At 32.2% G+C, this 26513-nt stretch overlaps 3 protein-coding genes and 1 long non-coding RNA gene across 6 annotated transcripts; 3 read left to right on the forward strand and 1 right to left on the reverse strand.

The window, feature by feature from the left end:
• Positions 1-4528: 4528 nt before the first annotated feature.
• On the reverse strand, positions 4529-4861 carry LOC105172809 (uncharacterized). Its single transcript, XM_011094386.1, has one exon. The coding sequence runs from the start codon at positions 4859-4861 to the stop codon at positions 4529-4531; it is 333 nt and encodes a 110-aa protein (XP_011092688.1).
• A 6686-nt stretch (positions 4862-11547) lies between these two features.
• LOC148785189 (uncharacterized) lies at positions 11548-12779 on the forward strand. The gene is made up of 2 exons (XM_088885607.1): positions 11548-12235; positions 12639-12779. Exons 1-2 carry the CDS (start codon positions 11953-11955, stop codon positions 12662-12664), a joined length of 309 nt encoding a protein of 102 aa, XP_088741733.1. The 5' UTR covers positions 11548-11952; the 3' UTR covers positions 12665-12779.
• A 65-nt stretch (positions 12780-12844) lies between these two features.
• On the forward strand, positions 12845-15116 carry LOC105172473 (uncharacterized). Its single transcript, XR_848653.3, has 3 exons — positions 12845-12946; positions 14430-14752; positions 14860-15116. It is a non-coding gene; the product is annotated as an uncharacterized LOC105172473 (long non-coding RNA).
• A 3331-nt stretch (positions 15117-18447) lies between these two features.
• PHYA (phytochrome A) lies at positions 18448-23745 on the forward strand. Of its 3 annotated transcripts, none has more exons than XM_011093916.3 (5): positions 18448-18576; positions 19694-21748; positions 21930-22746; positions 22836-23126; positions 23342-23745. In XM_011093916.3, the coding sequence occupies exons 1-5, from the start codon at positions 18453-18455 to the stop codon at positions 23550-23552; spliced, it is 3498 nt and encodes a 1165-aa protein (XP_011092218.2). In that variant the 5' UTR covers positions 18448-18452; the 3' UTR covers positions 23553-23745. The 3 variants fall into 3 exon arrangements, with proteins under 3 accessions (XP_011092218.2, XP_011092216.1, XP_020552715.1); XM_011093914.3 differs by lacking the exon at positions 18448-18576 and adding an exon at positions 18611-19031; XM_020697056.2 differs by lacking the exon at positions 18448-18576 and adding an exon at positions 19073-19197.
• The last annotated feature ends 2768 nt before the right edge of the window (positions 23746-26513 follow it).

The raw sequence follows: 26513 nt of genomic DNA on the forward strand, positions 1-26513 counted from the left end.
AATACATATTGCACAAGGAAATCATTTATTGCACCAAAATATATGGAATTCTTTTTTTTTTTTTTATCAAAATTCTGATTATTTTCCTTAAGTAGTGATGCATGATAAGCAAATTAATTTTCCTTAAAAGTACTAGTTATTTCGATACATGTACTTACTTTCAAATAATTTTATGACGGTATGATTTAAAAATATCAATTTATCAAGAAATTCAACCTTTGTCACTATTAAAAAATAAATTTGTAAACAATCCGTCAAGTGAAACCCACCACGAGCTTCACGTGATATATGATTGGAATGAGTTGTAGGATTCGCCAATACTTTCATTTGTCTAATTGAAGATCATTATGAAATTTGATGGCCATCGTCTAGACTCGCGTCATAACACGTACCCGAGAATTTGAATTGTGAATATGGGACGATGGTATTCAAATGGTTATATGAAATTTCACACGTTTTTCTTGCAATTGAGAACTTTTACTTGTAAATGTCAAGAAAAGAGAGAGAAAGTGGGATGTGCAACAAATTCTTGATATATGGCATATCTTTTAGGTGCAGAAAAGGAGCAATGAATTAAAGGGGATTCATGCATGATGCATCGTTTTCAGGTCTGACTACATAAATATTAGTTATAAGTAATTGGTTCATAGGTACCTCAAGAATGTGAAAATCCACACACATGCATGGAGTAATTGTGACTACTCCCCAACTCATAACCTTCACTTTATACGTAAAAAAGGTAGTAGCTGTAAGTAGTTTTTAAGTCATTGACATTAAGAGTGATGAGTGATGGATCTCATTATTAAACTAATAATGATTGTCAACCGCCCGCATTTGGATCATCAATTCACACATGTATTAGATCACAATATCGCAACTCATCAACACCCGCGCGCCCCTTCAATTTCCAGTTAAGCTGCCGAAATTATGAGTGAATTGTTGGATGGACATGATTATCAAGAAAGTATCGATAATTTCTCATATAAATAAAAAATATTCGTATCAAATCTCACATACCCTTTTATTTATTTATGTGTAATTGCTTTCTACAGAAATTTTGATGGTACCAAATTTATTTCAATTTATTCTAAATCTTTACATATTTTAATTTTTTCTTTTAGTGAAACGTCTAAGAATATCATGTAATTAATTCTTGTAATATATTATTATATAGTTTCTCGAGATCACTTGGGTACGTACGTACTGCTAATCAAAGTTTAAAAAGTTATAAATGTGAAAAAAATAATTAAAAATTTACCATATCATTATACGACAAATTAGAACACCACTATAATTTAATTTTATGCATAGTGATGCCTTACAAGATTGACATTTGGATATTTGCATGAATATTATTTGTTACAACTTCCTCTTTTATCTCTCTCAAATATTAATATTTTTCTGATGTAATGTGTAATTAATTATATCTCAAATATGCTATCATATTAATTAATATTTTTTCTTGTTTCAATAAAAATAAAATCCAATTAATTAATTATAATACTCAATCTTAACACATGCAACTGTCAATATTAAATTAGTATAGAGGACTGAAACTGATACACTACCGTTAGTATAATTAAGATTGATTAATTTAATTTCTAGGTTAATTATTTAATTAATTTTATACTCTTAAACATATTTACCGTTGATGAAGCCAGAGGAGAACATGCATGCTTCATTCTTTAAATCAACTTGCCGCATGTACTCCATTACAATATATGCTCACTTCTTTTTTTTTAAGTGAAAATTACAACCAACTTCGTATAATTATGAATATTTTTTATTGTTTATAAAATTATTAATATTTTCTTGATTTTAACGGTAGTCTAATAATTAGATCAATCAGCTAGGTGTTTATCCATTATTATGGTAAACTGATCAAAATGTGGATTAAAAATTATAAGTTTATTGATTTTTCTTGGACTAAGTGGATAATTTTTTTATAATTTTTAAATTTTTTTATCCACCCTGCTTGATTTTTTATAAGTTTTAACTTTTTTAAAAATACAATAAGGGTAAAGTTGATAATTTTATACCTCAAAATCCAAAGATTACATAATTTCTTCAAACATCAGGGGTGTATTTGTAATTTCTTAAATAGAGGATGTATTCATAATTATGACAAATCTCATGAAGGTTGTTGTAGTTTATCCTTTTTTTTTTACATATAAGTCGATTACAATTACATTATAAAAGTCAATTATTAACAAATAAGAAAAAATGCAAGCACTCTTGTGATATTACAAATGAACAAATTACCTTGTCATAAAAATATAGCAATTTACTCCCTATATTTTTTTCTTAAAATGCAACATTTTATAGGGGGATAATTTGCTCACTTACAATATAGATAGGAGGGTTAAATTGCATTAGACCCTTAACAAATATAGCAGTTAACATATAAATAATCGACATGAATTGTCTATAACTAATAATCAATAGGTACTATTAGAGTAGAACAACAGTACTCGCACATTGATGAGATTTAAACTCGGGACCTTATAGTCATGAAATATTAGATTTGTCAACTGAATTAATCCTGATTGATATCGCACTAGAAAAAAAATGACTATTGGCTACAATTTTAATAGCTATGGATTAAAAATTAATAGTGATAAATAATTTTTATTGACCACGGTTAAATAAAACTGATGCAAAAATATAGATTTTCCACAAAAAAAAAATTATTTATCATGACTAATATTTTAACTACCCACACAGATACCAAAGCCAACTATTATTGTATGGCTATGATCAATAATTACTTGCTATAATTATTTTATTTTTAACCATAACAATTAACCACGATTAGGTATTGTACTTTTTGTAGTGTCAATTAATTGGAGTGTAGGAATATTGTGAAGTTGAAGGCAGATTTGTAACATTTGTAAGGTTAAAAGAATTGGATTTATTGCCCCCAAAAGAGTTGACTATGAGGCAATTTTATTTAAAACTTGTGAATATATTTGATTTGCTTTATGTGAATTTTTACCATAATTTAGTATTTTATTATTTCTTATAATTAATATTAAAAATTATAAGGGTTTCGGTTTATTAGGGACTAATGCAAAGTAAAACCTGAAAAATTCTTGATTAAGTAAATTTTATTGTTTTAGTCAATATTAAAGATTCTACCACGGATTTCCTAGGAGAATATTTACATGCAATTATTACTAAAATTTGAACTTATTATAAATAAATTCATTGATTTTAAAATTTATATCAATACTTATAGTCATATTTTTTATAAATTAAAATCGTAGTAAATTATTTTTATTGGTCACAGTTAAATAAAACAAATACAAAAATATAGGTTTTCCATAAAAAAAATTATTTGCCATGATAAAGAGCCATGGTAAAAATATTTGTCATGACTAAAAGACATGACAAATGTTTTAGCCACCCTCGCAGATACCAAGGCGAACAATCGTTGCATGGCCGTGGCTAATGACTATTTGCTATGGTTATTTTGTTTTTAATCATGACAATTAGTTATGGTTAAATATTATGTTTTTTGTAGTGTTGATTGATTGCATATTTTTTAAATGAGGATATTCTAATAATAATAACAAAATAGAATATATATATATATGAATATATATATATATCTGCTTTACAAATTCTAATTATGAGTTACAAATTCTAATTAGGCAAGTGACTTTTAAAAAATATATATATAATTTTAGTCCTATAATTATAGGTGTGTGGTACTGGTCCTCTTTGCAATTGAGAACTGTAATTTAAAAAAATTAGAACAATTAATTCAGATGTCACAAGAAAAATATTAAACTCTCATATTTTGCTGAATTGACATTCTTACCCCTGTGGTATTTAGACAAAAGTGTTACCCCTATAGTATAGGGCAAAAATTGCATTCCCCCTACGTTCCTCATGCCACGTCAGCGAAAGTAGCTGAACAAAATTAAAAAATCCAATTTAATAAGTGATAATTTAGCTTTTTCCGACCAGATTTAGATTAAATCTGCAATTCTTTGTTTTTTCAAAGTCCTTAATTATAATTTTTAAATTCAAAGATCGAAAATGCTACCGTTCTATAATTAATAGACTAAAATTGCTAAATATTATAATTGTTGAGGGGCAAATTTAATTTTCTTTCTCGTATTTTACTATTTAAACCCCATAAAAACATTTATACAGATTGAACTAACTATTTAGTGTGAGATTACTTGAACATTATTGACAGAACACAAAAGTAGTCTGCAGATTATGGTATTAATTACTGCAAATCATCAGAAGAACCTAAATATTCAAGAAAGAAAAAAGAGGCACAAATGAGCATCATGTAATAGTAAATACAACAAACAACATTAGTAGAAACAAAAGTTTTGTCAGATCAAACATTGTAACAGTACTAGAACACATATACACACACACACACAGAATCAAGATTCACACAAATGTTAAAAGTATATATATATCAGTTTATGATCAACAACTAAAATTGTAAGAGACATATATATATATATATATATACAGGTAGTGATATTGATGGATCATAGAAAAATTAGTATGGTGGGAGTCCACCAAGTCCAGCTTTGGAAGAAAATCCAGTGATGAAGAGAAGATAAGAGTCCTTAAGGCTGAACTGGGATGTAAGAATTGGAAGCTTCCCCATCTTGATCTTGAAAGCTGTTTTCTTAACTTTGTTGGTGAGCCTGAGATGATGTTTCATCGTCAGATGAGCAGCTGCCCCCTTCTCCTCCGGTGTCTCGGCTTCTTCGTTGATCGTCTCCAGCTTCATTTTCAGTATTTCTTCGATGTCCATTCTTGATTCCGTTCTCGTCTTGTTCTTGTTCTTGTTCTTCTTATTGCTCTTGCTGCCCATTCTCCACCACATTTTGCGCGACCCTTTTCTCATCCTACGCACGCCCGTTTTTACTACATTAGAACTGCATAAGTTCTTGGCAAGAACAACTTTGGGATATCTCTCCTACACATATATAAGGGGGTGGCAATTTTGGTTCTACACAAGTTGATTTTCGAGATTTAGTCCTGTAACTTTAGAAATTTGGTAACTTTCATCCTTTTTTGGCCAATTTGATCAGAAAATTGCATGTGACTTGCACATCCCAATTTAATTGCATTTTTAGTCCTGCAACTTAAAGGGCTTTTGCATATTTAGTCCTATAATTTGAAAGAGTTGGTATGTTTGGTTCTTTATGAATTTATTTATAGGACTAAAATTGTAAGTTAATTGTAATTTTCGGTCAAATTAGTCGAAAAATGACTAAAATCATCAAAATTATAAAATTACATGACTAAATTGTAAAAATCAATTTATACAAGACTAAAAATACCGTCTTCAAAATTATAAGATTAAAATTGTAATTTTCATACAAGTAAAGGTGGGGATGAGGATCCTAAGAAGGTGGTAATGGTTATTTGAGCGTATTGGTTGAGGTAGCTAGAAAGTGGGGGTGAGAGGGGCATGGACAAGTTGTTAAAGGGTTGTGCTTTTGCTCTTTACAACTTGTCTTGATCATGACAAGCCTTTTTGTTTAGCATTTGTCCTATAAACTAGGGTTTTTCTTTGAACAAGATTGCTACCAAATTATCACAACTAATAGCAGCACCTTTGGGGTAGGATAAAAGTTTGCTTTAATCATTATGTGCATGTGTTGTATAATTCTTGAAAACTAACTACTTTCCTTTTATTTTCCCTCCATAACTTCAAGTAATCATGCAAAATAAAGTATATGAAACCCTAGCGAGTTTCATATAGGAATCATAGAGTGACATGTCTTATGGTGGTTGGACATGGTGATCACCCCCTAATTATTTTGTTGGATTACTGACTGCTGTGATGTGATACGTTGTTTTTACGTGTATATAGTTTTTCTTTTTAATATATATATATAATAAAGATAAATTATAGTGGTTTTCTTTAAAATTTGATATAACTACAAATATCTCATTTTTTGAGAAATTATAAATGCCCATCTCGAACGAAAAATAATTATGTAATCTCTAAACTGTGATGGAGAAATTATTATTTTACCCTTGTTGAATTTGAGTAGAGTAAGTAATCGATTTCACATATTAGTTCAAATAATTACTTTGAATATTTTAAAAAGTATATAAAATTATAATTCAAAAGGCCATTTTAATCTATTCACTACAAAATTTGAATGAAAACTTAATGGAAGCTAACAAAATAGGCTCATTATTGAGCGGACATTAAAACCAAAGGGTATTTGTAATTTTTTGAGCGATGGGGATGTAATTTATAATTGTGTCACATCTCAAAGGGTTTGGTTTTATTTTACGTTATTATAAATAAGAATAAAATATACAAACCAACGTACACATTATATTCTCAAAAAGAAAAAAAAAATCAACTTATGAATATTATTAACACGATAAAAAGTTGGTATAGTAGTGTCACAAACATATGTCTGTGATTGAAAAATGCATTTTTATTTATATATATTAATATAGATATAAAATTCAAAAGTCTATCTCTTTTAATTTTGAAATCATGCTCCCATGAAGTAAAATACATAACTCGTCCTTAAAAATTTAAGAGATTGGATGCTGACCCTAATCAAGAACGAATATTTTCCACATGTTTGTTATATGGATTTAGGCTTAGGATTTTGTAAAAAGTCTACAGCTTTATTTGGATTTGTTTGTTTTAGAAATTTTGCTCAATTTTGATTGCCTAATGGGAAAAGGGCGGTTTTCTTTTGCAATTGAAATATATGGTAGATAGAACTTGGTTGCAAAGAAATATAGAATAGAACAGCAAACGAGGCCTAGTTCAGTTGACGAGATTAAGGCCCTATGATTTTAGAAGTTATGATTTCAAACCCCGTTATGTGCGTGGGATGTTGTTTAGTGCATAGTAGGAGTTGTTGTATAATGTAATAGCAGATGTAGGTGTTGTTCAGTATGTATATGATTATTGTAATAGTTTTTGTTAGATATTGATGTCGGTAGGATTGATTATAATTGTAATCAATTTATTTTAATTAATAATAGTTCATCGCTCTTGCTTAAAAAAAGAAGATAGAATAATTTAATGATTTTATACAATGTTTACTATGATAATTTGACGGTTAAAAAATGGATAAATTACAACGGACTTTTTTGAAGTTTTTTATATTATAAATATCTCCTTCTATTATTAATTTTTTTTCGAAATTATAAATATTCTAACAAATACCTTTTTGTGACGACAACCTATTATAGGATACCCCTAAAATTACAAATACTCTAAAAAAAAAACCCATTATAATTTACTCATAACAAATCTGTAAACTGAGCTGTTTACATGGTATGATAATTTTTGGGATAATTTTTTTTTTTTTAAAAAAATATGCTTATAAACTCAATCGATAAAAACTATGAGCAATTTTTAACTTATTTTTAGCCAGAGTTTAATGATTAATTCATACCTAACAATAAAATCTAATACGATAAAAGGTCAAAAATGAATACTAAATTTTTGGAATCAGAATTTTAAAATCTAAATTCTAATATTACAATTTATATCTAATAAAATTTTAAGCTCCAAAGTCATGAAACAAAATATGAATTCTATAACTTCCCCTGTCCATGCAAGTCTAAATTTTGGGTTGGATGGATATAGACCTCACGAGTGGATATAGTTATCCAATAGTTTAAGGGGCCGTATTGGGCCCATTGATTTGAATTGGGTCTCAATTCACTACAATAAACATGACTTATCAAAGAGTTTGGGCCGTTATCCACCCTTAACAAATTGGGTAAACAAGGCCAAAATTAATCACTATGTTTTCCAACTTATTTCCGAAACAAGTCAAAACATACCCAATATTTATCATTATTCAAAAACACCTTATTTAGGTGTTTTTAACTGTTCTAGCATAAAAACATACGTACATATATACACACACACATATATACATAAATATATATAAAAAATGCATGATTTGACAATAAATAGTAATTTTTATCTCCCAAAATACAACATTAAACATATAATACTTATTTTAAATTATCTCCAAAGACATAATTTGATAATGAATAGTAATTTTTGTCTCCCAAAACACAACATTAAATATATAATACTTATTTTAAATTATCTCCAAAAATAAATCCAAACATACATACTATCTCTAACACACACTTATTTATCTTTGTTTTTCTCTCTCTATTTTCACAAAACACAACAAAACACTCAGAAAACAAATCCAAACATTATGAATATGTTTAGGAGTTGAATGAAAAGAGACTTGAATATTTGGTAAAATGTATTTTTTCGTCTCGTAGAAGAGAGGTTTTACACTTTTAGTCTTTTATTCTATTCAATTTTTTAAAAAGTCCCAATATTTTACTTTTTTTTTTCTTGCATTCAGTCACAATAGCCATGGGATATGGTGAAGTAAGCAAATTTAACTAAAAATTGAAATATGGTGAATAAAGTTGATGAGAAGTACAAAAATTTGTGACAATATACTTAGAGAGAGTTTAGAAGATAGTTTTGAGAGTAAGAGAGTCGTCGCCCATCTAGAGGGACTAAGTCTGTATTTATAGGGGAGTGCCCCGTCAGCTAGGGGTTATCCCATTCTTGAGGTTTTTGCGAAGGTTCGTTGAGATGGTAGGATAAGGGATAAGATAGCCTTTCCGCAATTGAATGTGCATTAGTAAGAGTCTTCTTCAGCTTGGGAGACCCTCGTTTGTAAGGAGTTTTTTTCGCCAGGGAATCCTTCTTGCTCATGATGGCCTCATAGGACTGATGTGGTTCGAGGTGGTTGTTGAACCTGGGTCAATTGAGTGTCACGTGGGAGAGTAGGTTGCCATGTCTATTTGTGTTTTTGGGTCGAACGTCTTGTTGGATTGTAACCATTGATCGAATCAAGAGATGTCCTGAGCCTCCTCCATTCTTCCTGGGCTCCTTGACTTCTTGGACTATCTGGGCTTATTTGTCTAGATTGTGGGCTGGGCTGTGGGTTGGACCACCCTAGACACACATCAATCATATACCTTTTTTAATTTCTCAATTTAAGAACACATTTAGCTAGAAAGTTTAAAATCAAGAGCTCTGATGCGACAATTTCACACAATCAATAAAATTAGAAACCCCAAAATTTAACCGATACGTATATTACATGTGTCACTTTTCATCCGATTTAACATTTTCTAGCCAAATATGTTATTAAATTGAGAAATTTAAAAAGGTCAGGACTAATTTGTAATCCTAACAAAAAAAAAAAAGACTAAAATGGCTAGGGGTATAAAATGACTAAAATTGCCATATCAAATCTGAAAAATATCATGTAGAAAAATGTATAGAACCTCTATACATACATTTATTTTAATGCATTTTTTATACTTTTAAAAGCATATTCTAAATGGATTTTTTTTATATTTTTATAGAACATCTTCATGACTTAATGTGCAAAATTCTTCTAAGATTAATATCATGCCATTAATAACAAAATATTTTTCATATATGCTAATCAACTCATGACTACATCCCCTTAATTAATTAATATTCTTTACTTATATTATGTCACAAATATCAAAATCAATTACACCACAATATACATACATAATTTCGTGCACCATGAGATAAAGTAATTAATTAAAATAAGAATTGTAATATTTAAGAAAATATGTTAGATCATTAATATTCAATATTTTGTTTTGCTTATTATTATTGTTATTCATAATATAGCATGCAACTAATATTACTAATAATTAATATTGTCACATACTACTAGGATCAAATAAGTATAATATCAAATTAAGATCATTATATATATATATATATATTCTTATAATTATTAATTACTTTTATCAACAAAAATTATGTTTATCTAATTTTAATGCAATAAGACCTAAAATTTTCTTTATCTAATTGAATCAACAACAAACATTTAAAGCACATCTTAAATGGTGAATATGAAAATAGACGATTAGCGGAAAAAAATAAATTTGACAATTTTAATATTATCACTAATTATATATATTTAGTAACAAGAATATTTATTTTGTTACTAGCTGTTAGAGCACGTCATTCCGATGTTCATATAATAAATAATCTTTTTTACGGTTTAAAATATAATATATATATTTAAATAAAATATATTGATCCGGGTCGAAATCTACGCGATCTCCTTGGTTGATCTCCCGAGTGGTTTGAGGTCGCTCCTTCCCCAGACTAAGTGATTGGGCCCTGAGAAAAGAAGCAGATCGTTAGGCTTGCTGGGGTGGCCCCCAGCTAAGGCCCTCCGATGCCTAAGTCAGTGTTTGGTTCTGAGGTCGAAATATGGGGTCGCTTAGAAACACAGCGAGCTGAAGCGACCTGAAGGTAAAATGCGGTCAAGACGACGTACATTTAATGCACTGACTGGGAGGTATTTATAGAGAACCTGAGGGTCTATTGATCCGCTATGCGCGTGCCACGTGTCTCAGGTTGTCGAATCGGGTCGCGACCCGACCTGGTAAATGAGGCGCGGGTCATGCTGGCAAACTTGCGATCTTGGGCCCCATCAGGGGCAAAGTTGTCTTTTTATGAGAGAATAGGATTTTACCCACATCATATATAAATTAATATATCATATTTAAATAAATAAATTAGTAAAATTAACTTAGAGATATTATCAACACAAAAAATTGATGTCGCGGTGTCACGAACCGTTATTTATAAATGAAAATTATCTTTATCTTTTATATACATTAGTGTAGATAGATAGTATAAATATATATTAAGAATAAGAATTTGAGTTTGGGTGGTTGAAATATACATAAGGGATATTTTTGGTAATTTAAAAAATTGGTGTCGCAGTGTAAGTAACCGCTCTTTGTGAGTATAAATAGGGTTTTCTTTTTATTAGTATAGATATAGATAATAATGAATTTCATAATTTTAATAATTACTATTATTTTGTAAAAATTGCTATTAGTAAGAATTAAGTATAAAAAAATATGTACAAAGTTGTTACTAAATGTAATTAATGACACGTATATAGTGACGACCTGAAATAGTTGTCGTTGTATTGTATTGACACTATACATGCGTTACTAATTATATTTTGCGATAACTTTATATACAATTTTGTCACTAATAATTACATGATGGTAAGATAAAAATTATATATATTTTTAGTGATAATTAAAATCGTCACTTGATATTTTATCACTATATCATATTTTCTTACAGTAACATAAGAAAAGCTTAATTATTATTTTTATATTAACATAATTTTCGAATAGGATAAATTACAACGAGCTCTTTTAATATTTGACATAATTTAAAAAATTACAAATACTTTTATGACATTTGATAAAATTATGTAATTATTGGATAATTACATAAAAAAATTAATAAATTAAATTAATTATTAGACATTATTAAAATCAAGAGAATATTGATAGGTTTTTAACAATAAAAGAAATGGATAGTTATATCATACATGTTGAAAGTCGATTGTAATTTACCGTTTTTAGAATATTGTGATTAGGATCCGTAATCAGGTGGAGGTTATATTTGCCAAGCACGATACACCATCCAATTAATCATGGGGGGATGTGATTGACAAGAAGGACACGTGGCAGAAACCCAGTTGGGGAGTTCTCCTACATTCACACATACCACTCCATGAAAATTTCCGAAAGAAAAACTGGGATGTAATTGGCATCCCTCACGCAACGCAAGCTGTGATTGCCCGACAAAGGCTGGCGTTAAAAACGACAAAAACCCACTTCTCTCTTTCTCTCCCCTCTCTGCAATTTCTTTTGTTGCCAACAATCCTACTGAAATTGACTTCCCCAATCTTTACAACTTCTGGACACGCTTGATGAAGCCATCAACACTGTCACTATCAGGAGAAAACTTTCGTATTGTTACGCGTATTTCTTGACCCACATGTCGCGACGTGTTGTGCCGAGTAATGGTTACGATTTCTTGATCACATATATGGTTGCTGGGATTGTATTTTGATGTCTGAAAAAGAGCGGCGGAGAGGTGGTAACGGCGGCGGTGGTGGGGGAGGAGGAGGTGGAGGGAGCGGCGGCGCTGATGAAGAAGACGGAGAAGGGCCATCGGAAGCGGGGGACAAGGAGGAGAAAAAGGGCAAAGGGACGGGGAAAAATGGCAAAAGGGCGTCTTTGTTTCGATTGAGGAAGAACAAGAAGGTTTTGCACCGGAGAAAGAAGCAGAAGGGCATTCCTGTAAATTCGTGTTGCTTGAGCCTGAGGAAGCGGCGGACGCTGAGTTCCTCGGGTGAGTCACCTACAAGTGATCCTAACAGTCCAACGTTTACTTTTGACATGTTGAGAACTCTGATTGAGAAGAATGATTTTTACTCCAAAGAATGCAATACCAGTCTGGATGTAGATTGTTAAGTGAAAAATTTAGGAAGCAGAAGGATCAAGAATTGATTATCTGTTGTACATTGAGTTGAATTGTAGAGGAGTTGTTTTGGGCTTTTTCCAATGGTTCATGTGAGGGTGTTTGTTGTAAGAAATGCCCTGATTTTGTTGTCAATGACAGAGAAATTTAAGTTCTTTTATGAAAGATTACACGGAATGTGATCATATATATACATTGAACGAAATGTCTTTGCATAATTCGGAAGCTTCTGGTATGAAGTTTAGCAGATTCTTGTTGTTTTTCTTGGTAACAGAGTCGGTATACGCCTTCAAATTGTAGGACTTGCGCTAGGAGTTATGCGGAAGGAAGAGGAATTAAAATGCAGCAGAAAGATGGAAATGATCTTATTATACCAAAATATGAAGAGCTTGTTGGATTGTTTTAAGCATTTTGAAATCATGCCCTGTGATTATATATATATATATATATGTCTAACTAATTTTGTATGAATGCTATAAGGATGCACGTGAATCATACAGAGTCACCCTACAGTTCATTGGCAAGTTCATGAAAGACTACAGCCAAAGAATTTCAAATCCCTCGATTGGGATTGAGACTCAGGTGTGCAAGATTTTGTACGTTCTTAAATCTTGATGCCATTTTAAGTTTTTCTGTTCGCGGAATCCTTTTCGTCTCAGTTAATCTGATTCGTTTTTGATGTGTAGTAGCTTGCATTATCCTTCTCTTGTATTATGCCATTGTCTCTTTTCAGATTCCCCTGATCCAGAAGTATGGAAGTAGCGAATGTTGCATTATTTTCCATTAGTTTCTATGTTAAGGATTATGCAGTAGTATAAAAGTTTGAAATTAACTTTAAACTTGGTGTATTTATACTCGATGATTATGTTCTTCATCTACACACATGGATTATTTCGTGGAATTATTTTAAGTTGATAAAGAAGTAGTCCTGGAAACCTTCAGATGAACTATATAACCAGCCGTTTATCTTGAACGTCATAACAGTGATATTGGGTGGCAAGAAGTGTTGTAAATGTGCATTTGGAAGCAAATAAAAACTAGGCAAATCGAGGTGCATAACTGGTCCAGAGAAAGGACGTTAGTAATAGCTTTTATCAGGAAAATTGACAGGCATGTTTCTGTTCTCCTTGTTATCTGTTCTGCTCTTAGAAAGAGTTCCCGACTTACATTATCTATCTCCTTGTGTCATCTTGTTCTTCCCAATTATTGTGGCTCGTTACTCTCTTCTCAAGAGAAAGAGTTACTGAAATATGAATGTGTTTTGTACAATGATGTTCTTATATTAAGTGCTTTGATCTAAGAAATGCATTTATCACACCTATGGTTGATTTCATCCAAATCTTTCTGTGGAAGATGGTATATTGATATGTGATTTTTTATTGTTATAGCAACTGACGAAACTGCATTCACCCAAATTACTTATTAGACTAACGGATACTAGGGAATTCTAACATTAAACTTGGGTGGAATCCGTGAGTTTGTTGGTAGCCGAGTTGTGAAGTATCATGTTGCCATGAATTTAGAAGCCAACTATGATTGTACACCTAGCCCTTGACGTTTTTGTTGTCATTTTCAAATTAACTTAATAATCTTTAATATATCGACCCCCTTGTTCAAGGGCCGTCATTGTCAATTGTTACACTTAACTTAAGTATAGTAAGTCACTGATGTAAATCTATATCTTCAGTCCCTTAATTAGGGTTGATGATAGCCGGTAAGTCTTTTAGTCATGGAAATTGCTCTTATGAACTCCAGTGGCATCTACCTGTTTTCCGGCATTGTTTTGCTAATCCATATATTTCAAGAATTAGATGATCATAAAATGCCAACCAAGGTAATGCTCTCTCATTTCCCAAGGCAAGCTTTCTATGTGATCAAAATAACCAATTAAAAGAGTCAACTCGGAGACGGAGGGGAGGAAAAGTGAAAAGAAAATAAAGAATAATGGTATTGCTTACAATAAATCTCCCATTCGCAGATCAATCCAAATATCCATATTGTCCAATGGTAGATTTTCCGTGGAGGACTCAGCTTGAATCTGTGGATTAATAGTTTCTCTTTTCAGGTGGCACGGTGTGAAAGGAGGACGACCGTTCTTGCATGGGATTTCTGTTCTCCTTAATAATTAAACCATATTTCTGAGGGCAGTCGACTTCCTCTAAATTTATGGAAACAAAGTGCAAAACCGTCATGGCTTATCAGTGAAATATCTGCTGAGACTCAGCAGGTTTACTGAAAACTGAACTTTCATCTACCTACATGAAGAGCCTCAAGAAATGTGAAAAAATTTGTCTTGGAAGCTTTTTGTCTGAAGTGGCCAGGAGAGCTCTTGACAATCCAGTTTAAAAGGACACGGTCTTCCCACCAATTTCCTTGAACAGCAGCACGGTCGGTAACCTTCTATATCTGCTTCTACTCTTTGTTAGTTTCTTAAACTCCCATATAGTTACATGTTCTTGAAGTTGATTATCACATTATTGCATCCTGTGTTTCAGACAAAGTCATACGAATGTAGCTGCTACGTTCACCACATACATATGATGCTATGCTGAAGTTATGACTGTTAGCAGCAAACTAGTGATTGATTTGCGTCTCTTTCACCTTTGACAGGATACTGATGCTTGTAGTATTATGATTTCTTGACAGATGTGTATATGAATGTGCCTATGGACTTAAACGGACCCTTCTGCTGTTTTGGGACTATTAGTGTAATGAATGGGAATGTTACACCGTATCTTAACTTAGTTTTCGATCTCTGTTCATACGTTATATCGCTTCCCTGCTGTGATAATTTAGCCATGCTGGTTTAAGATTCTGAAAAACGAACATAATTTGACGCCTCTGATTGCCATTTGCAGTAAAAAGCAGCAGAAATCCATTGGTGAAGGATATGGTTCGACAGTCGGTCGACAAATGAATAATAAAGAAAATTGTTGGTGAAGCGATTGCAACATTGATGATTCGTATCTTGCTTTTGTTCTTGAGCATTGACATAAGCAAGCATTCCATATTGATTGAAGACAAGGAGTTTAAGGGGATTATAAGCCCCAAAGTCTTCTCTCCACAAAGAGTCGTGTGTGTTTTGAAGACAAAATCATGAGACTTTGAAATCCATGAAGACAAAATCGCGAGACTTTGAAATCCAAGACCTGACGTAGTTTGGGTGTTGAACTGGCCTGCTTAAAGGATGCCTAACTGGGCCATCTTTGGTTGGTTGGGCCGAAGGCCATCTGCCATTGGTGACTTGACATGGCAAAACGCGGGGGCGTTTATTCAATAAAATTAAATAAAAAAAAACATAAATTACAATGAGTTCTCTTGAGATTTGTTATAATTATAAATATCTCATCGTTTAAAAATTACCAATACTCTTATAATTTTCAAACAATATGATGTGTTTATAATTATGTCAAACCTTAGGAGAGTTCGTTATAATTTACCTTAAAAAGAAACCAAATTTAAGTGAGTTTTCACCAAACTATCACCAATTAATTATTGGATTTTTTTGGTATTTAGGTTTGAGATTTTGATAGATTGAATATTTTATTAAAAGTAAAGTATTAAATATCAAAAACTATAATTTTATTATCTATTTATTTATTTACTTTTGATAAGTAAACCAACAAAAAACAATATAAAATCAATTAATAAATATAAAATGCCTATATAAAAATCCAAGCATAAGATATAATATTTTGATATTCAGCACAATTCAATAAATTGAATATCAATTTTTTAATTAAAAAAATAATATTTCAAGTATTTAATTTTAATTTAATCCAATTAAATTATCAAACTGTAAACACCACAACCAATTATAAAAGAGTGATAGTACATATTCTTATACTATTCCCTCTTTTAAGAGGGGGAGAAAAAAGGGGAGATAGCATCTATTTGCTTTATGGAGAAGTAGTTATTTAATATGAGTGGAAGCCAGGTGTCAAGCCCCAACTTGACTGGGTAAAAGTGTCCAATTTCTTTCTCCACCAGTAAAAAAAATAAAATAAAATAATTCTAAATTTATCTAAATATTTAAAAAAATATTTTTACATATAAAATATAAACTTAATTTAAAATAAAATTTATATTAAAACTAAATTTTAGTAATTTACACCTTTTATTATAAATTAATTATTAAACGTATTACATTCTACATTTCCTAAGATATTTATAAATTCAGAAGGATGGTGCGGCGTTTTTTCGGGAAAAAAACTTGCAAAAGCAAAAGCAAAAAAAAAATAAATATAAATACATGCAAAATTTCATATTTGTTTTTAAAAAAATATTTTTGGAGCTCCTTTATTAATTTAATTAAAAATATTAAATAATTTTGAGACGAAAACCAAACATCTATCTTCATATTTATGTTTTCAACCTTTTTGTACCTGATTTATATAAAAAAATAAAAAAAAAATTGTGGGTCCCCCTTCATTCTTTTTATCTATTTTGTAGTGGAAAGAAAAAAAAAATTGGCATCCAAAGTTGCAAATTATCCAAAAGGAAAGGGTAAGGACAAGAATGAATGGGCAAGTAGGTGAAATGTGGGTAAGTAAAAATAAGTTTCGTAGGTCTCTAGAGGAGAGCTCAGTGGTTTAGGGCTAGTAAAAAGTCTTTTGTTTGAGATTTTGGATCCAAAATTTAGGTTTATTTTTAGGAAATAAAACAAGGTAATAAAGGGTAATTTATTTTATTTTTTTTAAATATTAAGGGATAATTTGTTATATGAATTTTTTTTTACTCGTTTTTCATATCAGATAGGGTAAATTGCATTTAACTCGAACAAATAATATGAAATCTGAAAAGCATGATGAGGATGGCAGCATGTGAGGAGGTCCATAACATTTTGGCCTTAGGTGGAGAGTTGGCATTGGAGGTATGGTCTCCCCTACACTACATACCATACCAAAATTATGGGCTTTTTTTACCCATCATTTAAAGAAGCATCATAAATAAAATTAAAGAGAAAATATGATTAATGAAGAGTTCTTTGTTTGGTTATTGAAAATGGGTATTTCATTGAATTTATTTAATATATTTCATAAGTTTAGGTATGTTATAAGATGTTCTGCAATTTATAAGACCTTTAATGTTATTTGAAAAAATATAAAGTTCAAATAATTTGGATAAAATAAGATTATGAAACTCATAAGATATTAGTTTCGATATTTCTGTAATTAACAATTAGACGAGTTTGTAAAAATTTTAAAAGTAAATTAAAACTCTTTTTTTTTTAAAAAAAAAAAAAAACTGAACTTATAAGCTTCCAGACACCCTTTGAACATATATTGCCGTATAAAGTTGAAGTTGGAGCGATTGAAAATACAATTTAATATTTATAATTTTATCAATATATAGTATAAATTAATAAAATATTTGTTTATAATTTTTGTCTTAAATCAACTTAGAGTCGGGTGTTTGCAGGCACTTACCAATTTTTTTATTAAAAATAACCTGAAAAGGTATTTTATTTTACAACTTCTGCTTTTGAACGATTGAATTAACATAATTTGAACTAAAAAGTATTAATACAGTTGCTTCCCAACTTTGAAGCTTATTAGCAAAATTATAGGTATGGAGTTGTTTTTTCGAACACTCAAATTTTAACTTTTTTCATTATTAATTTTGTCTGTAGACATTCTTAATTGTTACAACTGGTTAATTTACAACTTATTTCCACAATAAAAGCAGAAGTTATTACAAACTTTCTTCAATTTAAACAATTCAAAAATAAAATCTATAGAACAAAAATAATCTTTTTAAATTTATTTTCAATAATAACTGATTAACGTATATTCAAATCCATCAACATTTATTTTAAGCCCAACAAACACCCACTTAAAACAAGTGGGTTCACTGCAATTTCCTTTCTTGGTGGGTATTCACGTGCGCCCGTATCTCATTTGATTGGAAGTGGGTGTTAACTTTGTACGGAGTCCGCAATTTATTTGTTTGGATAAATTTTTTATTTAAATTTATTCGAATTAAATCAATTATAAAATAAATATATGTTATATAATTTGTTAAGAATCGATCAAACTTAGAATTGGATGAGGATTGATATATATATATATATATTGTATATATATCCATGTTGGTTTCTTCCTCAGCTGACAAAAAGACCAAAATCATTTACTGGTTTTCATGCTGTAGCCCAACTGTCAAATTAACTATTTTTGGAAAGATAACTGTCCCTTTAATTTACTTTCTCTGTGGTAAGCTGGAGATCGCTCTTTCCATACTTGTATTATTATTATAGTGTAATAACATAGTTTATTTGCAAATGGTAAGTAGAGGGCTGTAGTTGGTCATAGGTGCCTGCCTCTACTTCGGGGGATGTACTGATGACTCATGCTTTGGTAGCAAAATCTTTTGTTTAATGGGAATGGTGGGCTCTCTGAGCAAGGGGGGCAGGGATGGGGGGTGTGTGTGTGGTCCCCATTCTTGGGTTTGGAAGGATCTGAGGAGGCGGTGATCAAGACTTCGAAAGCAGGAATGAGCCTTTGGAGCTGAGCTTTCCTCTATGGTGGGGTTGAATATCAGTGGGCTAAAGTACTGGGGTTTTTCAATTTCCAGTTATTGAACTTGTTCTGGGCTTTCACTGTTTCAAGATTTCTTGTGGGAATTTGAACTTTTGTTTCTTGGCATCTGCAAGCTGAGATTAAAAGGGGTCAGTTCTTTCTGCTTTCTCTTAACTTTCTTCATCAGGTAAAAGGGGAAAAAGCACAAAAAGATTGGAAATTTTGGTTGTAGTAGTTGAGGGTTCTTGAATTTGAGCTTTGTTTTGCTTCTTCAATAGAGGGTTTGTGTTGTTCAAGTTTGACAGCCTCATATAGGTAAATTTGTTTAGCAGGGGACGTGTTTTGGTATCTTTTGCTTTGCAAGTTTCTTTGGAGTATTCATGTTCTTGGTTAATGATTTTAATAGATGAAGTTAGGGTAGATGCTAAACTGATTTTTGAATTGTGGCTATATGTAATTTCATGTTTTCACTTACTGGGAATCCTGCAAATTCTGAGCCATTTTGTTCAGATTAATTAGTTTGATATGTTATGCATTTGTCTTAGTATTGTGGATGTTGAGACATCTTGTATTTTGCATCTAAGCGCTAGAATATTGTTGATAGGGTTCGGACGTATAGACTATAGGAAACTACAGGGTTTTCTGCTGTTATATGTTCTAACTGGGGGGAGGGGGGTGATGAAAGTGACAAGACCAGCTAAGATAATTTATTAGTGTTGTTGTTTGTTACCAGGATTTGGTATCAGCAGGTATTTTTCTCATTAAATTTACGGTTTGATTGATTCATTTTGCTCTCTTGTTCCGATTGAAGGAAGAATGTCGTCTTCTCAACGTGGTCAGTCTTCTATAAATTCTGCGAGATCGAGACATAGTACTAGGATAATTGCGCAGACGTCCATAGATGCTAAACTCCATGCAGATTTTGAAGAATCGGGTAGTTCATTTGACTACTCCAGCTCGGTTCGTGTGACGAATGTCCCTAGTGGAGACCAGAGACCTAAGTCCGACAAAGTCACTACTGCTTACCTCCATCAAATACAGAAAGGCAAGCTGATCCAGCCATTTGGTTGTCTATTGGCCCTTGATGAGAAAACTTTCAGAGTAATTGCCTATAGTGAGAATGCTCCAGAAATGCTTACAATGGTCAGTCATGCTGTTCCAAGTGTGGGTGATCACCCGGTTCTTGGCATTGGATCTGATATCAAAGCTATTTTTACTGCTCCTAGCGCTGCTGCGTTGCAGAAAGCACTGGGATTTGGTGAGGTTTCTCTGTTGAACCCCATCTTGGTTCACTGTAAAACTTCTGGGAAGCCTTTCTATGCAATAATACACAGAGTCACAGGCAGTCTAATCATCGACTTTGAGCCTGTGAAGCCTCATGAGGTCCCTATGACTGCTGCTGGGGCCTTGCAATCTTATAAGCTCGCAGCAAAAGCTATAACCCGGTTGCAGGCGTTACCTAGTGGGAGCGTAGAAAGGCTCTGTGATACAATGGTGCAAGAAGTTTTTGAACTCACCGGTTATGACCGGGTGATGATTTATAAGTTTCATGATGATGATCACGGAGAGGTGTTCACTGAGATCACAAAGCCTGGCCTTGAGCCTTATGTGGGCTTGCATTATCCCGCTACAGATATCCCTCAGGCTGCCCGATTTTTGTTCATGAAGAACAAGGTCAGGATGATCTGTGACTGTAGAGCTAATCATATAAAAGTGGTTCAAGATGAGAAGCTTCCATTTGATCTGACACTCTGCGGCTCGACGCTCAGAGCCCCACACACTTGCCATTTACAGTACATGGAGAACATGAATTCGATTGCGTCTTTGGTGATGTCTGTTGTTGTCAATGAGGGAGATGAGGAGGGCTCTGATTCTTCGCATCCAGAAAAGAGGAAAAGGCTTTGGGGATTAGTAGTTTGCCATCACACAAGTCCAAGATTCGTCCCCTTCCCTCTCCGTTACGCATGCGAATTTCTTGCCCAGGTGTTCGCCATCCATGTTAACAAGGAATTGGAATTGGAAAATCAGATGCTTGAGAAGAATATCCTGCGAACTCAGACCCTTTTGTGTGATATGCTGTTGCGAGATGCACCCTTAGGCATCGTGTCCCAGAGCCCCAACATAATGGATCTCGTGAAATGTGATGGTGCTGCCCTACTATACAAGAACAAGAAGTATCGGTTGGGATTAACACCGACCGACTTTCAGATCCGAGATATAGTTTCATGGCTTGATGAGTACCACAGGGACTCCACGGGTTTGAGTACAGACAGCTTATACGATGCCGGTTTTCCAGGGGCTCTGGCTCTTGGTGATGCTGTCTGCGGTATGGCAGGTGTCAAGATAAGTGATAAGGACTGGCTTTTCTGGTTCAGGTCACACACTGCTGCGGAAATTCGTTGGGGTGGTGCTAAGCATGAACCTGGTGAAAAGGACGACGGAAGGAAGATGCATCCAAGGTCGTCATTCAAAGCATTCTTAGAAGTTGTGAAGACAAGAAGTTTACCTTGGAAAGACTATGAGATGGATGCAATCCACTCGTTGCAGCTTATTCTAAGAAATGCGTTCAAAGAGGCTGAGGTTAAGGAGTCAGACACTAACACAATTCATACAAGGCTGAATGAACTGCAAATCGATGGTATACAGGAGCTCGAAGCAGTGACATCTGAGATGGTCCGCCTGATTGAAACTGCTTCCGTGCCTATCTTAGCAGTTGATGTAGATGGTCTTGTGAATGGCTGGAATACCAAAATCGCTGATTTAACAGGTCTTCCTGTTAACGAAGCAATTGGCAGGCATTTTCTTGCACTCGTTGAAGAGTCTTCAGCTGATACAGTGAGTAAGATGTTGGAATTGGCACTTCAAGGTATGTTTTTAAATGGAATGACAAACTCTACTCTCAGATGATAGTAATATATGCCTGTGTTGAAGATAATACATGATATCATGTCCTTTACAAAGAAGTTCCTCTTTTCTTTTCTCTATCGAAGACAAACATTGATTTGTTACATGTGTGCCAACATACACTGTTTTTCATCTTGTATCAGGGAAAGAAGAAAGAAATGTACAATTTGAGATCAAAACCCATGGGCCAAGGAGTGAATCTGGTCCAATCAGCTTAGTTGTGAACGCTTGTGCGAGCAGGGATGTGAAGGAGAACGTCGTGGGAGTATGTTTTATTGCTCAGGATATAACAGCCCAGAAGAGCGTGATGGACAAGTTCACAAGAATTGAAGGAGATTATCGAGCTATCGTACAAAATCCTAACCCGTTAATCCCACCTATATTTGGGACAGATGAGTTTGGCTGGTGTTCTGAGTGGAATGCAGCCATGACAAAAATATCCGGATGGCGTAGAGATGATGTGATCAATAGAATGCTTCTGGGTGAGGTCTTTGGGATAAATAGAGCTTGCTGCCGTCTGAAAAATCAAGAGGCTTATGTGAACCTCGGTATCGTACTCAACAATGCGGTCACTGGCCAAGATTCTGAAAAAATACCATTCGGTTTTTTCTCAAGGAGCGGGAAATACGTGGAGTGCCTACTTTGTGTCAGCAAAAAGTTGGATGCGGAGGGTGCAGTAACTGGACTCTTCTGCTTCCTGCAGCTGGCCAGTCAAGAGCTCCAACAAGCACTTCACATTCAACGATTATCAGAGCAAACTGCACTGAAGAGATTGAGAGTCTTAGCTTATATTAGAAGGGAGATCCGGAACCCTCTTTCCGGGATTATATTTTCTCGGAAGATGATGGAGGGAACTGACCTGGACGATGAGCAGAAAAACCTTCTGCGCACTAGTCTTTGCTGTCAACGTCAGCTAAACAAAATTCTCGATGATACAGATCTTGATCATATAATTGAAGGGTAAAGCTGGAATCATAATGTTAAAGTGTAGCTAGAACTTTCATTTACACGAACTTTACTTCATTGGATTTTCATTTGTCTCCCTTCAGGTACTTGGATCTGGAGATGGTGGAGTTCAATTTGCCTGAAGTCTTGATTGCTGCGATTAGTCAAGTCATGATGAAAAGCAATGGAAAGGGTATTATGATAGTCGATAATTTGGCTCCAAATCTCTCTAGCGAAACACTATATGGAGACAGTTTGAGGCTTCAGCAAATCCTAGCGGCATTTTTGCTAATATCAGTCACTTACACTCCAAGCGGGGGCCAGCTTGGCGTTGCAGCCTCGTTGACGAAAGATTCTATAGGCGAATCAGTTCAGCTTGGCCATTTGGAGTTCAGGTACACTCACTACAGTAATCCTATGAACTTCGTTTCTGTGCTAGGCGTTGAACGTTGATTTGTCTTTAAACACCACTGCCAAACTAACTGTTAGTACCAGTGAGGATGGCACACCCAAATGTGTGTAGAATAATTTAAATATGATATTTAAGACTTCTTTCTCAGCTTTCCCAACGTTAGCTATTGCATTATATTTTGGCACTGTTGTGATGCAGGATGACACATACGGGTGGAGGTGTACCGCAAGAATTGTTGAACCAAATGTTTGGGGACGAGGCGGACACGACTGAGGACGGGATCAGCCTCTTCATCAGTAGAAAGTTGGTGAAGCTTATGAACGGAGACGTTCAGTATCTGAAGGAGGCGGGACGATCCACTTTCATCATCTCTGTTGAACTCGCCATATCTAGTAAGCACAATGCCTAAATGTACTCCTTTGTACGTTCCACAGTTGTTTCTCACTGTTGCTTTTCTCTTTTTGCTTGGGGTGCGGCAAAGCCGTGTTGTTTTTCTGCTGTAATTATGTGAACTTATGTTCTTGCCGATGTTGTAACTTGGTGCTTTTATAGCTCAAGAACAATGCTTCATCAATCAACTTCTGTCTGTTGGTCTTGGTTCATTAATCTGTGTTGTCTGGAAACTGGTAAGTGCTGGAGGTTTGGCTAACGCCGAAAAATAAATCAAATTATTCGATAGTCGTTTGAAATCGATCGATATTGAATTTGATTTGTTAAATTTAATAAATCAAGTTTGAACAATTTTTTGTGTTAGTAACCGAGTCGAGCTTGATTCTATTAATGTAAGCTCGTTTGAGGTTGATTCAATCAATAATCAAATCAAATTCAAACATTATTCTTGAAATACGATAACAATTCAAGTGAATTTGAATAAAAATGTGGTCGTTTCGACTCGAATCATTTATAAATTTGAAAATGTACTCTATTACTATATGGTGAACAAGTGCCTATCCAGCCTCGTAATTGAGCAGGTCAGGCTTGTGTTTATTTTGTTTAAGGGTCGTTTGACTTTTTTTTAATAATCACTTTTTAAATTAAATTTCATAAGTACCACATCTTGGTAAAAGTTACTATATGTAGCTTTTAATCTCACCAAATTAGTATTTTATTTAATTATTTATTATGCCCATTAAATAGTTTTTTAATTCGTTAATTTACATTAAAATTAAAGTTAGTTTTAATCTATGTTTGACTAATCAATTATGAAGTTATACAATTCAAATGTTATAATCATTTTTTTTAAATGAATTATCAACTATTGGAAAAAATGAAGTAGATCAAGAGATTGTGAGTTTGAGTCATATAAATACAGGTATTTAATCTACGTTAAATAGTAATATGTTATTTTTTTATTTTTTTTAAATTTATTAATTGATTTAGAAATATTGATGTATTGCATATAAATATTGCAATAATAATGTGTTGATTGATTTATAAATATCGATGTATTTCAAAAAAAAAAAAAAAGAAAGATATGATATTTAGTGTGAATTTTGATCTAGCTATAGAAATTTTCGATTCAAAAATAATAGAAACGTGATACATTGTAATTAGGGTTAATTGCACTTAGATATCATTTAAAAATGTGAAATTACAGTTTTCTTCAAAAAGTTTCAAGATTATACTTACACGCCTTTCGAAAATTCTCCATTTATAGCTCGTCCCGTTTTATTAGGTTTGGACCAAAAAGGTTGACTTGTCAGCAAACAGAACTACATAAAATTTTAATTTTACTCCTCATTTAACACTCTCATATATATTTTTATACTTACAAGAGGATAAATATAATATAATATATATAGATGAGGTATCATTACATTTATCCCATCGTACGTATAAAATTATTACATGGGAATATTAAATTATGGGTAAAAATAGAAATTTATATTATGTTTTTTGCTAATATCCTTCATTGTTTGAAAAACTACGAATATCCTCACGATATTTGATAAAATTATGTAATTTCTGGATGAAGGCCTCAAAATGTCGTTTTGCCCTTGTTCTTTTTCTTTCTTAAAATAAATCGAGAAATTATAAAAACTATCAATGAGGTGAAATTTCCTTCTTACGCCTCTACCCCATATAAAATATTTGAATTTTTTTGAAAAATAAATAAAATTATAATTCATAGTCGAAGGACATTTTGATCAGTTTATCATAAAATATAAATAAAAACTTAACAGGAGACCAACAAAATAAGTTAATTGTTGGATGGACGATAAAATCAGGAGAATATTGATAATTTTTTTAAATAACAAAAATATATTTATAATTATTTTAAATTTTATAAAAAAACATTGTAATACCTTATATTTAATCTAAAAAAATAGAGATCAAATGTAAGTAATACATATAGGTACAACTAGCAAATATCCGACTCAAATGCAAGATGTAAAACTATATATAATATAATAGCAATATTTTATTTTAGTATAAATAACAACGGGCTCTCGTAAAATTTATCATAATTATAAAATTTCTCATTATTTGAAAAATTATAAATACTCCTCTTGAAATTAATGGTCATTTAACAAATATTATCTCATAACAACCTATTGTACCGGATATTTACTGGACGACTGTCAATTTAAAAAATATTTATAATATTTTAAATAATAAAAAAATATTTATAATTATGACAAATATAAAAAAAAATTACAATCTATCCTTTATTTAATTGTGTGGGGATTTATTGGATCTGATGATTCATACTGTAACAAAATTTGAGTAGTTGAAAATTTTGTATGCAATTAGTATTATATGACACCAAATGTCACCTAACATTCTTTGTATAATCTCACGTACCAAATCACTATTTCAATCAAATATATATTAATCATTGTCTAATAATTTCTATACAGCCAAAAAGTGATAGAGAACGTGTAATACTGACCATAAATTTATGGCATATTTAAAAATCATCATTAGCATTATTTAAACCAAAATATAAATATAAATAATATTCGCGTCTGTCTTACATCTATTTAAAAAATAATAATATTGTAAAGTTTATATAAAATTAGAGTGACCAATACATCGTACGATAGGACAACAATCGAGTTACGCACACTACAAAAAGAAGAAGAAAAGAAAAAGATTATCTCCTATATCATAAATTACTACAACCTAAAACTCATGATAAACCAGTATTATCCAGTATGGTATGTAAAAATTTTTAAGTTTTGACGACAGTTATTCGACATTCATCGTGGTTTTACTTATGGCTAAAATATTTTTTACAATTTTTTTTAATTATAACTAATATTTTTTTGCCTCGCTTGTAGAACTAATGATTAATAATTGTTGCGCAACCAAGACTAATTAGTATTCTCCAAAAAAATTAAACGTTAACCGTGCAAAAAAGTCAATT

Source organism: Sesamum indicum, linkage group LG10, assembly GCF_026168435.1.
Source record: "Sesamum indicum cultivar Baizhima isolate 11 linkage group LG10, ASM2616843v1, whole genome shotgun sequence".
Classification (NCBI taxonomy): Eukaryota; Viridiplantae; Streptophyta; class Magnoliopsida; order Lamiales; family Pedaliaceae; genus Sesamum; species Sesamum indicum.

Bases quoted from the DNA above. Each gene is read 5' to 3' on its own strand.
- LOC105172809 (XM_011094386.1), bottom strand. From the start codon at position 4,861: ATGTGGTGGAGAATGGGCAGCAAGAGCAATAAGAAGAACAAGAACAAG.
- LOC148785189 (XM_088885607.1), top strand. From the start codon at position 11,953: ATGTCTGAAAAAGAGCGGCGGAGAGGTGGTAACGGCGGCGGTGGTGGG. The intron at 12,236-12,638 runs GTGAGTCACCTA...TCTTGGTAACAG, and splicing joins GCGGACGCTGAGTTCCTCGG to AGTCGGTATACGCCTTCAAA.
- PHYA (XM_011093916.3), top strand. From the start codon at position 18,453: ATGTTGGTTTCTTCCTCAGCTGACAAAAAGACCAAAATCATTTACTGG. The intron at 18,577-19,693 runs GTAAGCTGGAGA...TTCCGATTGAAG, and splicing joins TTTAATTTACTTTCTCTGTG to GAAGAATGTCGTCTTCTCAA. The intron at 23,127-23,341 runs GTACACTCACTA...GTTGTGATGCAG, and splicing joins CTTGGCCATTTGGAGTTCAG to GATGACACATACGGGTGGAG.